Below are 18,422 nucleotides of genomic sequence, written 5' to 3'. Positions count from 1 at the left end.
AACTAACAGACAGGGATGGGGAAGTGAGCAACCACAAGGAGTAAACATGACTCTCTTCCCTCTTGACTTGAGCTTTTTGCCTAAGCATGCAGTTTTGCAAGATGGAAAGTCTTGCAGTAGATAACTATTGCTATGTGAAATACAGCTGGTTAAATGATGGAAAATTACCCATGCCTGACAGGCTGGAAAACTCCACACTGGAATTCTGCTCAGCACCCTTTTTTTATGAACAAGCTAGGTATTACTAACAAACTGGTATAAAAAGAGGAAGAATTCTGAACTCAGTGGACATTTGGACACCTCTCTCATTCCCCTGCAGATGGAAGGCTGGCTACTGGACATCTACAGAAATCCACTTGAGACTTCTTCAAGATCCTGGATAAATATTAATATGGGATTAATTTTTGGTGCTCTACTAACGTGTTGCAGATGTGTGTAAGTACTGGAGACTAAATATAGCAGAAGCTTTGAGTGCAAGTACTTTAGTTTGCCTGCTTGCATCAACTATCTATCGGATGGTCTGCGTCCCCATTCATTTATTTCCTGTCATTGCCTTGCAAAGAGTAAAGTTAGCAAGAGCTTTGGATTCTGCTAACCTCAGGTAACACCCCTACCACTAATGAGTCAATAATGTCCTTGGGGCAGCCATATTAAATGCTTACATGAAAAAAAAATAGTACGAAAGTACTTAGAGTCTGATAACCCACAATTAAGTCAATGAGAGCTACAGGTGCTCAGCCCCTTTGAAATTCAGGGATTTTTAAAATATAATTTAGTATGGGATACCAAAAAGAGCCAACAAATTGCGACTAGTTAGCTCTCCAGGGACCACCAATGGTTATGAAGCAATATATGAGAACTAATGGAGTAGAATAATGTCGGGCTGTAGTTCTGCCGGAAACACAGTCAGCTGACCCAGTGGCAGACCACTTGTGCACTGTTAGGGTCCTGGACTGGGACATGGTGGAGTTGGGAAGCCACACGTTCCCCCTGCCAGTCCACCCCTGGAGTGGCAGTATTCCCCCTCCTGAAGCCATGAGGTCTGCATTCCTCAGACATCCCTACCTGAGCCCCACAGACAGTAGCTTGGCTCTCGTCTCTACCTGAGCCCCATAGACTGGGTGGATCAACTGCTACAGCTCTGCGTCACTGCAGACCAGAGTCTTGACTGCTTGTTGCCCTGCCCTGCTTAAAGGCTGGGTGAATGAACTACTGCCACTCTGCCTGGTTGCAGGCCAGAGCCTGGACTGTGCACAGTCCCACTCTGCTTGAAGGCCTGGGCACACTGAGAACCATTAATTCCCCCTTCATTTTTTCTTCCTTTGGGAGAATACTCTAGCAGACCAAACTGCAAGGAGGTGTGGCCTCCCTCAGACATGGACAGCCAGCCATGACAGGTTACAGATGTATTAACAGGAGTGTAATATGTAAGACAGGTGGTGTAATTGTTCAGCTGTACTTGGTACTAGCGAGGCCTCGGCTGGAGTACTGTGTCCAGTTTCAGGCACCACATTTTAAGAAATATGTAAATAAATTTTAGAGATTCCAGAGGAGAGCGGAAAAAAAAAATTAAGAGGTTTACAAAACATGACCTACAAGGAACGGTTGAAAGAACTGGGCATGTATAGTTTAGAGATGAGAAGGCTAAGTAGGGACTGGTAAAATCTTCAAGTATATTGAAGGTTATTATAAAGATGATGGTGACCCATTGTTCTCCATGTCCACCAAGGGTAGAACAAGAAGTAATGAGCTTAGTTTGCATCCAGGAAATTCAAGGTTAAATATTAAGAAAACCTTTCTAACTATAAGGATAGTTAAGGACTCAACAGGTTACCTACAGAGGTTGTGGAACCCATTTCATTGGACATTTTTATAAAGAGAGAAGAGAAACACCTATCAGAGATAGTCTAGTTATATATAATCCAGCCTCAGCACAAGGGGCCGGACTAGGGGTCCCTTCCAGCCCAACATTTCTATGATTCTATATCATATTGAAAGAGGAACATCGTGACTTTTTTTGCCTCTAAAAAGAATAATCTACACGTACAGTGAACAAGCCATGATTATTTGTACTTAGCTATCTTGACTCGTAGCACAAAATGCCACTACATTTAGTACAAAGGAAAACATTAGTTTACTGATTCATGAAACACCACAGCAGGGGGAAAAACGCCACCAGTTTCAGCTAAACTTTGGGGGAAGGCAAATAGAAGAGAAACAGAATAATTCAAAAAAGCCTGGAAATAACTGCAGACTTAATATATATTTTATTCTAGACATGCAGGGAAACAAATATGAGGAGGCCCCTCAGGCTTAAAATTGGTGGCAGGGAATCAAAACACACAGCCTGAAAATGGTGAACTTTTTGTTTCAGAATGAGCAACACCTGATTTCTCAGGTGGCCAAGCCGCCATGGACAAACAAATAGGTCACTGCTTAAAGAAATCAAAGAGGAGAATGCCAGGCAGAATCATCATGAGCATTCACTCAAGCAAAGAGCTTTAAAGACTGTACCACAGTGCTCAGACTGAGACTGTTCAATTGTATATGCCTGAAATCTGCCAACCTTACTTCGTGAGAAAGGACACAAATGTTATGTTCATTTCTCGCTTCCTCAGATGTTTATGGAACCTAAAGAAATTTAGAAGAAATCTGACCTCTGCATTAATAGACTATACATTATGTATAATAATATATCTCAAAGACTAGAGAATAGTTTTTTTTTATAACAAACACTCATACTTAAATTGAAGCCCTTACAAAAATATGAGTCTGCTGTTTTTCAAAAGGGAAATGTTATATGTGATGAGTTACAAAAATATGAGTCTGCTGTGTTTCAAAAGGGAAATGTTATATGTGATGAGTTAAAAAAATATGCAAAGTCAGGATACTTCTGTCACATTGTCTTGGATCACATTCCACTTATATGGCTGAGAGGAGGGAGATTAAATTAATTCCATAAAAAGGTCTGTGAAGAAACTTTCCCAAATGAGCCAGTTATACAAACCCTCCTAATTTAAATATTGGATTTTTGTTTTAATTAAAGGCCAAATGTAACTGAAAGGTGCCTAGAGATGCAGTGGAACAAGTGGGCGGGGTATGTATTCATGGAGAGTATACTCATTTCCCTTTGACGTTAGCTGTACATTCATTGCAGGCTAACAAACAGATGTTCACATTTGCTGCTGCAATTGTCAAAGCCTCTGTGCCCAGGAATGGCTGCCAGCAGACTCATTACAACATTTATGTGTAACTTAAGTTTGACTTTTAGTTAATCTTTTGATGCCTTTTGTTATATAAAAAGGAATACAGAGGAGTTGTTTTTTTTTGAGTTGTGCCTACAGATTTCTGAAGGTAGCACAAAATAGAGGTGAAGAATAAACCAAATTCTGCTCTCACTTACATTCATGCAACTCCACTGAATTCATTGGGAACATTGTCCAATAATAATAATTTATATTTATTTGATATCTTAAAAATGCCAACAGATTCTACAGCTCTTAACAATCTGGGGGCCTAGCCCTGAAATCCTTACTCTCTAAAAATATTGACTTTAATAGGATTTTGACAGAGCAAGGACTTCAAGATTTTTCCCTATGTACATAAAACAACACTGAAATAAAGCCATCTCTGGTCTGGAGAGTGGCAGCCAATCACCATCCAACATCCTCATGAAGGGGGAGGAGCACTTTTGGAGCACTTTTGGTCAAGGATGCTGAGGGAAAACACCTATTTGAAAAATGCCATGGGATTGTTAATGTCCAAACAGAGAAAATCAAGCAGAAATTTTAAAAGTCTTTTAAAAAAGACTCCATGCTAAAAAATGGGCACATTAACACAGAAATATACATTGTCACAAATAGAGCAATATACATCTTCCAACAAAAGTTCTACTATCCGTTCCCCTACTCCTTGAAATTTCAATGCAGGTACACCACTACGTTGATATAATGCCACACAATATAACACAAATTTAGATACAACATGGTAAAGCAGTGCTTCGGGGGTTTGAGGCTGCTCACTCCGGTGGATCAAAGCAAGTTCAATATAACACAGTTTCACCTATAACGAGGTAAGATTTTTTGGCTCCCAAGGACAGCGTTATATCGAGGTAGAGGTGTATTTAGCCATGCACTGGTAATGTCAAGAGATCAGAATATCAGGCTGTGTTTGCAACTGCTGAGCTATTAAGATAATCCTCATGAAATGTAATATATTAACTTACCTTAAGTATAGAACCATTCACTACAAAGCAGCTGAAATTTAAAAGAAAGCTCTTGACGTTGCACAATTATAGGAACTCCCATTCATTTTCAAAGGCAGATTTGTAGGAGTCATGGGGGCAGAACAACTAAAGCATTGTTTTGATTCCACTGATTTTTTTTTTACCAAAGTGAAATCTCAGACTCCACTGCATTTGTTTAAACTCTAGATTTAAAAGAATGAATTGCTTATGACAATTTAGTAGAGCTGTTTAGTAAACAAAAACATTTTTTCGTAAAACTTTCCATTTAATAAAGTATTCCATTTTGTGTGTGCACTGTTCTTGTAGCTGTGTTGGTCCCAAGACAGGACACACACAAGATGGGTGAAGTAATATCTTTTATTGGATCAACTTCTCTTGGCGAAAGAGACATGCTTTTCAAACTCCAAAGACCTGAGTAAGGCTTGAAAGCTTGTTTCTTTCACAAACAGAAGTTGGTACAATAAAAGATTTTACCTCACTTCCTCCGTCTCTCTCATATCCCATTTTCTGTCAGAAATGGTTTTGATTAAACTTTTCTGTACAGCTCCACCATTTATGTAAGAGGAAAAAGATCTCAGAGACAAACTAATTGAAAAAGAGTATAGTATGATGTGGGAGACATGGATTAAGGAACAACCTCACTATTCTTACTCCTTAGATTAGTTGGTGGGTTGGGGCTAGAAGTTCAACAGAGGCAATATGTATAACGGTTGTAGGAACGAGGGTTTGATCCAAGTTCTATGGATGTCAATAAAAAAATACACCTATTGACTTCAATGGGCTTCAGATCAGACCCAGTTGCTTTTTGCTACTCTGGTAGCCACCAGAGTGTACTGCTGAATTTGGCCAATCCTCACTTTTAGGGAAACAGCAGCTTGCCCATCTGTCTTGAACATTCCCTTTGATATTTATGTGCAGTAGATGATTCTAGGCAGGATGGGGCTGTCACATCAAGTATGCATGGTGACCATTTGGGAAGGGCAGGAGGTGTATAGGCAGGAGTAATAGAAGGAAATTGAGCAAAGAAGAATTACAGACAAATATCAGAGAAAGTTTGCTAACAAAGAGGTGAAGTCAAATGTGGAATATATTTACCAAGGCAAACAGAGGCTTATGCCATTTATAGCTAGAGTAGAATAGCGGGAGATTACACTGTAGTGAACAATTCTCTACAGGCAGGGAGGTGGACAAGATGACCTATCATCCAAAAGAGCTGCTCCATCTTTTATATTTAGATCTTCTTCAATATGTCATAGCCAGTTTTTACTTACATTCATTTCAAACCCTAAAGGCTGTTCTCTTTGACTATGACAGTAACCCTCATAACTTGTTATTTGCATGCACAGGTTTTTGTTCGCAAGAATGTTTAGAGAATAGTTGTTCTCCATACAAACAGTCAGGTTTATATAAAATCAAGTGTATGTGCTATTTTTTTTTAAATGTAGTCATCCAACTATGGAGCAGAAATAGTAACATATGATTTAGGTCACACAATAATTAATAAAGCTAACAGTTCAAATGAACACTTTGCAAACATGAGACAGACTGAAATTTGTTCAAATAAACTATCTGGGAAATATTTGCAAATGGAACTTGTCAAATAATGGAAACAAATTTGTAAAGCTATTGTTCCAAAATAAACCACAAAAGTTCAATTTGCTGCTAGTCATGGAGTGAGAATACTTGTTTTGGAACTGCGTATTGCTGTGTGTTTTGTGTACTGTGAATATTTGTGTGATATTTGAAAGCGTTTTACAAAAATGTTTGTCAATCTCAAAAATATATCCTTTGTATATGAAATATATTATTCATTATTCATGTTTTGTGTTTGCTATTTCTTATCATCGTCTTTTCTCCTATTAAAAAGGTTCAGGCATCCAATGGAGGTGCAAAAATACACCATATGACCACATCCAAACAACGCTTTCCATCCTTTATATAGCACTTCAACACCAAGAATTCCTTCTGTTGTTATCAGTAAGCATTGCCAAATGTTTTGCTACAGTACTGCTGTTGCCATTTTGTAGGCATTCATCTGTCTCAGGACAGAGATAGAGGAACTATTCATCTGGTAATGATACTGTAGAAGCTTATTATGAACTTCATGAATCAGTAGTGAAATGTACTGTATTCCACCAGTCATAGCCTCCAGATGCCTTTGCTTTACTGCCTGTCTCAGGATTTCATAAATGTGGCCATGATGGAATTATTCAAGTATGACTGCATATGGCTCTGCTCTCTGCTTTCAAAGGAGTGGAAAAGAAAGCTTCCATCAGTTCTACCTTAACTGACTCGTGGACATTTTCCCTTTGGAAACATTGCTTCTTAACAAAGGACGTCATTGACAGGTAAAGGCCTCCTCTCAACCTTACTGAGGATGAAATGGTGTCTCCTGGTAAGATACAGGACTTGCTAAAGTGCCCTTTGAAGTAAATGTTAAAACTCCCATTGACTAGAAAAGGAGCAGTTCCACAGCATGTGATCTTCTCTTTGCTGCAGCTATTTCAAGCATCGTCTCTCCTCCTATTCTATCTGCTTCATTAACAGAATCTTTGATAAGACACAGTCCATACACCCCTGTGCAGGACCAATTTCGGCATTCTTGGTGTTAAACTTAACTAACCAACAGGTGAACATTAGATAATGTAAAGTCCACTCTCTACAGTGCCTTAGTGTGAGGCTACTCCTTCAGTTCCTAACTGGAGCCTTCTAAGCCCACATCACCAGACTTCTCTGAACTAAACCCAAGAACCCTCTCTTAAGGAAGCCCAGCTCTCAAACTTGCTTCTTTTTTTTTTCTCCTTTGTTTTCCCCCTACTCCTTCCAGGCTTGATACTGCTGCTAAGTTTTATAGGCTGCAGGGGCCACCTGCAATCCATCTCCAGGACTGTTAGCTCCTTCCTGCCCTCATCCAGTGGAAGGTTTATCCACTCTGCCACAGAGCAAAACAGGAATCTTACAAGCATGCTAAACAGCTGAATGATATAGAACCTACTTTAGAGGGATTCACAATAGGTTCTTTCAGTTGGCAACTCATCTTGCATAACTCAGAAATTTTGCCCCATCTGTATATGTCTGAGGATGTGTTTCTCTGGAATATCTCCATATAGGCACAGACTCAACCCTGGTTTATTCAATAAAGATACACTAGAGATAAATTTGACTAATAGCTCTGATATTAAGATATTCCTATCAACATTTTCAAATGTGAGTTCTTAAAATGAGGCACCTATATCCATGTTTAGGCATCTAAGTATAAGTAGACAGCTTTGCAAAGAAACTGAGCATCTGCAGCTCTTATTTCCTTCAATGAGACTTGGGGTGCTCAATGCTGAAAAAAATCAGACTGTTTTATTCAGGTGCCTATATTTAGGCACAGAAGTGTGAAATTCTAGTCTATAGGGGTAAATATTTCAAAATCATCCAAATGACTTTTGAAAAATCCGATTTTCAAAAGTAGAAAGGAGAAAATAAGACATAAAACTCCTAAATGTCTAATGGCTGGTCTCCACTACTGGAGAGATCAATGCTGCTGCAATTGATGCAGCAAGGATTGATTTAGTGGATCCAGTGAAGACCTGCTAAATCAATAGCCGAGTGCTCTCTGGTCAACCCTGGTACTCCAGCTCTCCAAGAAGAGTAAGGCAAGTCGACCGGAGACCATCTCCCATTGTCTCAGCACCATGAAGATACCATGGTAAATTGACCTAAGCTACGTTAATGCCAGCTACATTATTCACATAGCTGGAGTAGTGTAACTTAGGTCAACTTATCCCCATAGTGAAGAAAGCCCTAAGTCTCTTTTAATAATGGATTTAGGCTCTAAATCACGTAGGCACTTATGAAAATATTCCCTTGGTCTTCTGAATAATGACTCAATTCTGTCCTCAGATACATCTGCGCAATTCCCACTGACTTCAGTGGGATTTTCAGAGGTGCATGCCAGGAAAAGAACTCACCCCTAAATATAGTACACATAGTACTCTCTAGTGTCTCACTGTAGTGCAATTGTTCTCCTTAAGCAGGACTACATTTTAAAATCTTTTTGCCATAGAAAATCCAGGTGCTTTCACTTCATAGCTTGGCCTTCTTCATTCAAAAGAGCTATAATTCTCCAGTTTTTAACAAAGAGTGAACAATCCAGCTTTCTTCTACACAGCACATATAGTAATACATATGCTATTCTCCCTTCATGATTGTCACAGATGCCTTAACCAAGGCTCTGCTTACCACTCGGCAAACTAGATCTATTTTCCCACACACTCCGGTGCGGCACACTGGGAATTCTGAGGTACAGCTTCAGGTACATTTTAAATAGGAGAGTTTTACTGAATTAAACATGAAAATGGTTAATAAAACTAATACACTACAGCGTGTTACTTATTTTGATGTTAAATTTAATTGTCTAAGCGTTTGGGTTTCTCTCCTCATCAAATCCAGAATTCTGACTACTTTCACTAATACTTAGGGCAGATTTACACTACAGGGCTAAGTTGACCTAACTTACGTGACTCTACGTGAATAATGTAGCTGGAGTCAACGTATGTTAAGTCGACTTATTTCAGTGTCTACATTGTGCTGGGTCCGCGGGAGAAACTCTCTCATTGATTTACATTATGCTTCTCATTCCGGTGGAGTACTGAAGTGGACAGGAGAGTGATCGGCGGTCAATTTAGCGCATCTTCATTAGACCCACTCAATCGACCCCCAGTGGATCGATTGCTGCACATCAATCCTCTTGTAAGTGGAGACAAGCCCTTACTGACCTTCTTTACACTTATGTTCCCTCGTTGAACTCAGTAGGATGTCATATGGGTAACTGAAAGCAACAATTGGCTCTTTCATTTTTATTTTATCTACTCGTTATTTATTGATAAGCTTCAGAGACAGGTACAGTATAAGAATATAGATAAATAGACTGGCTGATCCAAACCGCCCAATTACTCCAGGGTTCATAGATTAGGATCACAGTTTCCAGTTGCGCCTGCTTCTGACAGCTGGGGAGCACTTGTGGCTCCTGCTGACATTTATAAGAGTTGCGTCTATTTGACTCCTTTTATGAATAGGCATTTAATCCTGATGCTTTCTGACCCAACTAGTATTTTATTTTACCTTAAATGGAACACATATTTGTGGCTTTCACATTTCTGACATTTCTTTGTTTAAAGATTAATGGAATTCATTTGGTCAGAGGAGGAATCATAAAAGCCTAATTTGGAAGAAGGAGGGGAATTTGAAGTGCCTTAAAGTCTAATAGTGTCTGACCTTAATTTCAGGAGTGTATGCACCACTGCCTGCTAAGGTCTAAGCAGAAAACTGGAAGCCATAATCATATAAAGAATACAAAATTATCTCTGAAAAATATGTGATAAATATTTAGATAATATGAACAACTTTGATAGGATTGTTAGTCACAAATGAACAACTCTTTGATATATCATTAATATCAGTCAATGAATTCTGTTATCTTTACCCCTAGTCATTCTCTCAGCACCCTCCATGCTACTTCTACTCATGCTAAAAATCTCTTCCTGAACTGTTTGGGTCAGAATTAAACAACAACAGTCAGAGTCTTCTACAAAAACAACAATGCAGATCAAAAAGAATGATTTCAAAGCAGTATCTTTGTGGATTCTAATATAGTATCTCCAGAGGAAGCTCAAACCAGTGATTCAGTACCATATTTCAAGAGGCCCTAGGCAATATAATTAGCAAGTTTGGGAATGCCTTAATATATTGAACTGAAAGGTATTTAAAATTCAGAGTTTAATGCCAACCTATGCTGTAGACCAAAGGTAGTTCATTTACAAAGAGAAACTAGAGGGAAGAAGTAAATGTCAAGAAAAACTTACAGTACGGGCAGCCGTAGACTTCAGTTCTCAGCCCAATTTGGCCCTCTCCACTCCAGTCAAGAGGAACTATGCGTATGTAGCGGGCTATGACTGGATGCTGTAAATCATGCCGGATCACACTATCAGAATTTGTATTTCCAGGAAATGCCTAAGGGAAGGAAAAAGAAATCTCTTGTAACAGTGGAATACTTCTGTGAGGGAAAAAAATAGGAACAACAGTCTTCTGAGTATTTAGATTAAACTGCATTCTGGTCAACTTGTCTCTATGCTAGTGATTGAATTAATGGATAATTCAACAAACAGCACTGGGAGTTCTACAGTGCTCAAGAAAGATGCCAGATATGTGGCATTGGAAGCTAATGTCCTCTTTCTCCATAATAGGTACACTATACCTTATTCTTGGTTGAGTGAATCAAAACAAAGGTTGAGAAAATGGTTCATTCTGTATCTCTATCGAGTTTTTAGGTTGTTCATTAGAATGTCAATAAGCGTCCCAATTGTAGTGATTGTTTTCGTAATGAAGACTCTTATTCACTAATAACTAGACTGAATACACCAACTCTTCTCACATAGATGGAAATAATTTTAGTTATTAGTGACATGGGACAGATCTGAACTGATGAACAGTGAAAAGCTCTTTCTCATTCCCTTGAGCCATACTGTTCCCCATTTCAGCTTTAAGATTATATAGTAGAATTTACCATATTTCTGCAGGACCCAAAACCAGACCTTAACTTTGAAGTCTCACTTGTAGGGAAACATGTAATCTTCACAATCAACACCTCACCCTAAACAACATGTGCAATTAGATATTTTGGAAATGGTGCTAATCATCATAATCTTGGCTGTCATTCACAGTGAGAGGTATTTTTTGAAATACTAAGAACTCAAAGAAGGATACAATAGTTCTCAAGTGTATTAATGTTTCCAGAATTAATGAAGTCAACACATCTAGTTTTTTATTTTAGTACCTCTTAGCATAATGATTCATAGCATCTGGCTCAACAGAAAACAACACCTGCTTGTTAATTCTGCTTACATATTTTCTATCTAGTCAGCCTTTGGACAGTCTGTTCATTCACAGCCAGAACTTCACATAGGCAGTACTTTCTTATCTTTCTATAGCTAGCTTTCACTGGAGATATACATGTCAAGCTACTGAACAGGATAGTCTTACACCAAGGGGAAACAGATAGCCAATTGTCAAAAAGACTATAAACAGTCATTGTTAGTACATTCTTATAAAATTCAGCCACTGAAGCTTGTGCTAGAGAAAAACCTGTATCCAAAGATTCAGAAGTAAGCACAGTATTAATCAATAGGTCTATATTTTAGTTATTCATATCAATCAGAACACAGTAATTCATTTAAAATAGTCTATTGTACACATTGCTATAGACAGTAATATACTAAGGGCTAGAATATACAAAATGCACACTGCCCAAAATAAGGTGCAATGAGGACCCATCATCCCTGAGGAAGTTCCAGGAGAAATTCTTCCTTGTGAAAGAAAAATCCCTCCCCAAGATTCCCACCATGCTAAGAGAGGATTTATGCTTCTGCACTCCTTGCATGCCAGTTCTACTCCATGCTTGGCCATGTCCCTCTCCTCTCCCTGCATCCATTGGGCTGTGCTGTGCTTCCTATGCAGGGATCAGTCCTCTTAGAGTAAATTCAGTTACCACAATTGTGGAAGGCTCCTACTGGAGAAGCATAAGGAGAGGAAGTCTTCAGTAGTACCCAGCAGAATCTATTCCATGTTGTTTCTGGTTTGTTTGTTTTTTCCTTCTGAATTTTAGTGTTTTTTTAATGCAAATTATGACCCACTTTAAAGCTGAATCTTTCAGGTTTTTTTTTTATTTACAGATAATTATTTCAAAAGCATGCCTCAATGGTTTTGGTCTGTATTTCTTCACCTACCTGCAATTTTCACCAGGAAAGATTTTAAATATCAAAACTTCTTTGAGACAATTACCTCCACTTCTAGACATATTATTATATGTCTAGTATGTATGAATTAATAATTGTTTCAAGGTCAGAAACACAAAGTTGAAATTCTCCACAAATTTCAAAACAGCTACAGTTGGCTCTTTTCCATAATCTTTTTTTTTTTTTTGGCCAGCCAAAATAGTTGAGCTATTTCCAAGAATAAGTCTAGGGAAAAAAATACATTGTTTGCCCATGTTAAAATATACTGGCAACCTTTTCTTTGAAAAGCTCTAACACCTTATGCTTTGAAGCAAGGACTTGAAATATGGCCTGTGTCTCAGACATGTGCCTTTCGCTGCCCCTGAAAATCCACCTACGTTTGGCCAAAATATCAGCCTCTGAAAAATTGCAATTTGCATGTGCTCAGTAGAGACGTTAGATTTTAGCAGCTAAAATTGAAAGATCTCTTCCTCACTGAGCATGCTCCAGCCTCTCAATTCCTACTGCTGATCAGACTGCACATATGCCATCCCCACACAGCAAATGAGCATGCTTTATCCCGTCAAAGGTCTTACTTGTTAGCAGCATGTGCATGCAACATCTCCACAGAGTGACTGAACATGCTCCAATCCTTGGCTACAGGGACAATGCCAGACTCTCTCTCTCTCTCTCTCTCCCCTGCCCAATAGCTGTTCCAGACCTAGGTGGAGATGGGCACTGCAACTGTGAGCAGGCAGCCTCTCTCTTCTGTGCTCTCAGTAACCTCCTATTTGGCACCCAAGTAGCAAGGAGGAGGAAGCCATCTGCTTTGAATGCAAATGAGACACAAAGTGGACCAAGGAAGAGGGAAAACGGATTGGGACAAGGTGTCTGATGAGACTGGAAGTGGAAGTGTGGAGAGAGAGAACTGTACACCTGTATCTGGCTATAGAAGATAACACATTGGGAGCTGGGACAGAGGGGATGCTGGGACTGGTATCTGGGTGTAGAGGAGGTTGGGACTGGTTGGTCAAGAAGACTGGGACTAGGACTGGGACTAGGCAGGGAAATGGGCAAGGGATAGAGCCAGTTGTCAGAGGAAGGGCACACTGAGATCAGATGAAAATCTGAGAGCAAGAGGGATGGCTGGTACTAGGAACCCTGGGATGGAACAGGGGGAGGGGAAATTGATCTGGCAAGAGAAAGGGGCAGAGGGAGAACAGGAACTTATCGGGGAAAGAGACTGGAACAAGGAGCCAGAGATGGAGTGTGTTTTTTAGAGGGGAGACCAAGACTGAATGAGGATAATGTGGAGGGAGACTAGGACTGGGAGCGAGTGAGGTTGGGGGAAGGAAAGAAAGATTGCATGAGGTATTTGGAGGGGAAACTGGAACTGGATGGGCAAAGATACTGGGACTGGGTGTGGGGAGGGGAGGAATGGGAGTCGGAAAATGAGACTGAGACTCATATAGTGAGCCCAAAACGACTGGGATTAGGAAGAGAAGCCTGGGAATGGAGACTTGGAATGCTAGGAGAAGGGGATAGGGACAAGCTGGTTTCCGGAGTGGGCAGAAGAGTCTCTGCCACTGGAACACTCACCTCCAGAGCCTAGAATGGAGCCCAACCTTCTTGAGTCTTATCATTCATCTGCTGTGAGTAAATATCTGTGAAACCATTGGCAGTGTCACATCCCCGTCTAGTGCTGGTCCATATATGAGCTTTAAGTTGCTCCGTTAGCTGAAGTTGCAGAAGACTGTGCAGTCGATCTAAAGGTTCCAAACCTACTGATGATCCATGTGGGTATCAATATGACATCTCATGTTGGAAATTTACATTTGCTTTTTAAAAGCCTCAGAAATTACCTACCAAAAACTTTTTTAAATGAACATTAAAATCACAAAGCTGAACTTTAGGAAATGCCAAGATTAAGGTTGCTCATGCAACCTTATTTCGGCGCCTTTGTGTGTACGTCTTATGATAGAGTCTCTAATTAAATGATTACATGCTATTTTTTCTACAAGACCCCTGCCTCATTCAGTGCACCCGATGGACCTGCTCTGGGGATAAATCAAGGTCGTATAGTAAAAAGACTCTTGTCTCCTGCCTCATTTGTTGGAGAAGTTGGAAAGTAAACAATGAATGAGGCACAGGACTACTGGAAGAGAAAGAACAGGCACTTGAATGCTGCCTCAAACCATTTGGATTCTACAAGAATATAAGAGCTGACATAATGGATCAGACCAATGGTCTGTCCATCCCAGTATCCTGTCTCCTACAGTGGTCAGTACTAGAGCTTCAGGGGAGTACACAGAAAAGGGCAATTTTGGAGTGATCCACCCCATCTCCCCACTCTGCTTCTGCAATCAGAGGTTCAGAATTGCCCCAAGCATCCCTGACCATCCTGGCTAATAGCTATTGATGGGCCTATCCTCCATGAACTTATCTAGTTTTTTTGACCATAGTTATATTTTTGGCCATCACAACATCCCACTGCGATGAGTTCCACAGGTTAATCGTGTTGTGTGAAAACATACTTCCTCTTATTTGTTTTAAACCTGCTACCTTGTTAATTTCCTCAGGTGATCCCTGGTTTTTATTTTGTGTGAAAGGGTAAATAATATTTCTCTATTCATTTTTTTTCTACTCCATTTATATACCTCTATCATATTCCGCTTTAGTTGTCTCTTTTCTAAGACAAGCCACCCTAATTTCTTTTTTAGTCTCCCCTGCTATGGAATCCATTGCATATCCTTGATCATCCACGCTGCTCTGCTCTGAACATTTTCCAGTTCTACTACATTCTTTTTCAGAAGTGGTGACCAGACCTGGACACAGTATTCAAGGTGTGGGCCCCCTCTGGATTTATATAGTGGGATTAATGATATCCCTGTCATTGCCACAGAGTTTCTATGTGACACTAGGCAAGTAACAAAGCATTCTTTTCCCAGGTGGTCACTAACTGTATGTTCCTCATGTTTTGACTTGAAATCCTGGGGGTCTGATTTGCAAAGTACTGAGCAATCACCACTACAACTGAAGTCAATGAGCGCTTGTGCCATAGAAAACTCATGAGGAAACTAATAGTTCAGTTTTCAAACAAGGGTTTGAATAACATGCACTAAATCAGGAATAGGGCCAAACATTGATCTGTGAGGTGAAAACAAAATATCGAATAGCTGCTCATTACGTGAGCACTGTGCATTCTGTGCACTGAATAAGGGAGGGGTCCTGTGGGGGAAAAATAGTATGTGATCATGTAATTAAAGACTGTATCATCATGAATAGGTACAAGGGGGTTGTATTAAGGCTCTGTGGGCAATCTTAATTCTGTTATTTCCTAACTTTGGAGTTCTTGACTTTGCAACCTTGGCAATATTCTTTAAAGATAGTGTATTTCTCTATAATATAACGTATAGTGGGAAAGTGTGGAATCTCTAATACAGGAGTCCCCAACGTGGTGCCTGGGTGTCTAAGTGCGCCCGCGTATTGGCCAGCGGACAAGTATCTGCCAAAATGCCGCCGACAAGTAGCATCATCCAGAGGCGTCGCTGCCAAAATGCCGCCGCTTGTCAGCGGCATTTCGGCAGTAATGCCTATTGACAATGCTGCTTGTCGGCAGCATTTCGGCAGCGATGCCTATTGACATTGCTGCTTGTCGGCGGCATTTCTGCAGCGACGCCTATTGACATTGCTGCTTGTTGGCGGAAGCTCGTCCGCCGCCACAGTCCTCTGTGGCTCATCGTCTGGCACCCGCCACACAAAAGAGGTTGGGGACCACTGCTCTAATATATCTCCATGAAACTATTGGTAAAGGCTGACTTTTAAAATCAGAACTACTGAATGTGACTCTCTAAGCCTACTACCCGGATACAAACCCTTTCAAAAAGATTTGAGGACCAACCCTGAAAATGCTAATTACCAGGCACACTGTTTATTACTTTGAGTAGGCCTATTGAATTCAGCACTATGCTCAGTAGCGTTTACTGATCAGGTGAATAGACACAAGCAGCAAAGAATAGGGTAATGTGGGGGTGTTGTCAGTTTCCCAGATAATTAAAATGCATTTCATTTACTCTCCAGCAGAACAATACATTTTTAAATGCAGCCTTCATTTAGATAAATGTAGTACAGTAATGCATGCTCTGTGGATAATGCAAACAGCGGTCCAAATCCATCATTGCAAGGCTGAACAATCATTTTACAGGGACTTGTGAATTATATACTGTTGCTGTTAAATCTCCATTTCTGACTGAGGTTTGTACATGGGCTTAGAAAGACAGGTTTTCATTTAAAAAAGCCTGAATTTATACAATTTGCAAACCTTCATGTTTGCCAAGGTTAAACAGTTTAATAACATTTAAATTTATAATTCAAACCAATGTTATTGTGGGATTTTTTTTTAAGGGCAGCGAGAATTGGACTATAAAGTACATAAGTGTACACTAAAAAAAACCTCCTGTAACTTTTTCTTAAAACCTGAAGATATCTATGGTATCTGAACAAGTTGTCCAAATTATTCATCTCAAAAGCACACTAAAATCTTTAAAGTCTGTGTTAACATTGCCAGAAATGTGCCCCTCATGAGCAATTCAACCTTTCTTCAGCCCAAATAGTTAGGAAAAATTACTAAGGCAGCAATAAAGGCTCAGCTGGTTGTAAACCCAGTAATACAGTCTGGGCAATCCAAAGCTCTGAAAGCTTCTTCAACGTGTTTCAACTCGCATCACAATGAAAAGATTGGGAGCTGGAAGTGTTTTGCCTGAATTCTGGGGTGCATTGCAGGGATACTGTTATTGTGGCATTTTTGCCAACAATGCAATCTGACTATTTTTGCTGGCCAGTGTGAAATGGGCTATGGCCAGGACCCCACCACATGCCCAACCATTTTGGAAATGCTAGTTGCTGACAGCGGCACTAAGCTTGCACATACCTGTGGTTAGGGTAACACATAGTCTGTTACCGTGTTTGGTCTCTGCATGAGTGTGCAGTGTGGGAAGACTACTTTTACTTCATTTCTCTCTCTTGCACACCATGTGTAGTTTCACTGGAGTTACACCTGATTTACAGAGGGGTGAGTGAATGGAGAATCATGTTGTGACCCTTTAATATTTACTACTGATCAAGTGCTGTACTTAAGTAAAATCTTTACATTGCTGAGCATGTCATTCACAAAGCTAGAGTATGAAAAAAAAACAACAATGTTCACTTTTCCTAAATCTTTATACATTGTGTTACTCTGAAAGTTCTCACAGTGTTGCACCACTGGGCAGAATGCTACTTCTTAGCACTTTCCATTTGCTGCTTCTTTGCATAGCAGGTGGGCGTGACAATCAAGGTCCAGCAATTCCAAGGGGGAAACAGAAGGGTTAAGCACCAAAAATAAACAGTTAAACTAAATGATTGCATGCTGTTTTTCTACTATAAAAATATACTGAATAAGGTCTTATAGGAAAGATTGTAATGTTCATTTACTAGTTGTTATGAGACATGCATACACGTTAGGGTTCAGAATGCACGTATGTACAGATATGTAGAAAATTGTTACTGGACTTGTGGTGTGACTTCAGCATCACCTCACAACAGGATGGGGAAGCAATCAGGCAGAGAGGGGCTACCTCTCTGAAGGACAGACACTGGCTTCAAGCACCTAGCCATTTGTCCAGCCCAGTGGGGAGGAAACGAATGATGAACCATCAAAGCAAATGGGAACAGAAAAGAAAACCCCAATCTTTGAAAATTAAGAAAGGAGAGAATTTTCCCCATCTATAGTGACTGAAGAAAAAAACCTGCAAACCCCTTCAAAATGGAAGAGGTTTGAACTGAAGAGCATCCAGAACCTGGAGGACAGTCTCCAAGTGGAAAAGAGCCTGGGAATGCTGGATCCCTCCTATAGCTAGGAGGTATCCTGGGAAACTGTTTAAGGGAATAGGTAACTCCTATTAGAAAAGGTATTTTATCTAATAAGAAAGAGAAGGGCTTGAAGTTGCAACTCTACAATCATTTTTGGTGTAACTTGTATATGTTTGCTTTCCCTTACTATTTCATCTTTGAATGTGTGGCTTTTATATTAAATAAATTTTCTTTATTTTCACCCCAAGCAGGTCTCTGGTGTGCTAACTGTGTGGTCTGTGTGCAGCAGAGCGAGCTTATAACTTGGGGGTTGGTTTCACACCTTCAGGGGAGATGAACCAGAGGGGGACAGTCTGAGTGTCTGGTAATTAACTCAGGGAGGATGTATTTGGGGAGACCTGTGACTGGAAGGGCTGTTAATGTCACCCTGAAAAATGAAATGAGAGCCAGGGAGAGACATTATGCTTGTGGGAAGGCTAGTGGTGTCTGGATGTTGAAAAATAGCTGCACTGAACAGAATTCCCAAAATTACAGGACAGGTGATGATGGAATATTTTACTAGTCTG

At 40.1% G+C, this 18,422-nt stretch overlaps 1 protein-coding gene across 1 annotated transcript in view; it reads right to left on the bottom strand.

The window, feature by feature from the left end:
• CNTNAP2 (contactin associated protein 2) overlaps nt 1-18,422 on the bottom strand; it is a 1,698,090-nt gene that overhangs the window by 928,646 nt on the left and 751,022 nt on the right. The window contains exon 4 of the mRNA XM_050937667.1: nt 10,099-10,246. Within this exon, the coding sequence (XP_050793624.1) occupies nt 10,099-10,246 (148 nt within the window). The remainder of the gene's footprint in view (nt 1-10,098; nt 10,247-18,422) is intronic.

Source organism: Gopherus flavomarginatus, chromosome 2, assembly GCF_025201925.1.
Source record: "Gopherus flavomarginatus isolate rGopFla2 chromosome 2, rGopFla2.mat.asm, whole genome shotgun sequence".
Taxonomy (NCBI): Eukaryota; Metazoa; Chordata; order Testudines; family Testudinidae; genus Gopherus; species Gopherus flavomarginatus.
This window is presented reverse-complemented; position numbering and strand designations above follow the sequence as displayed.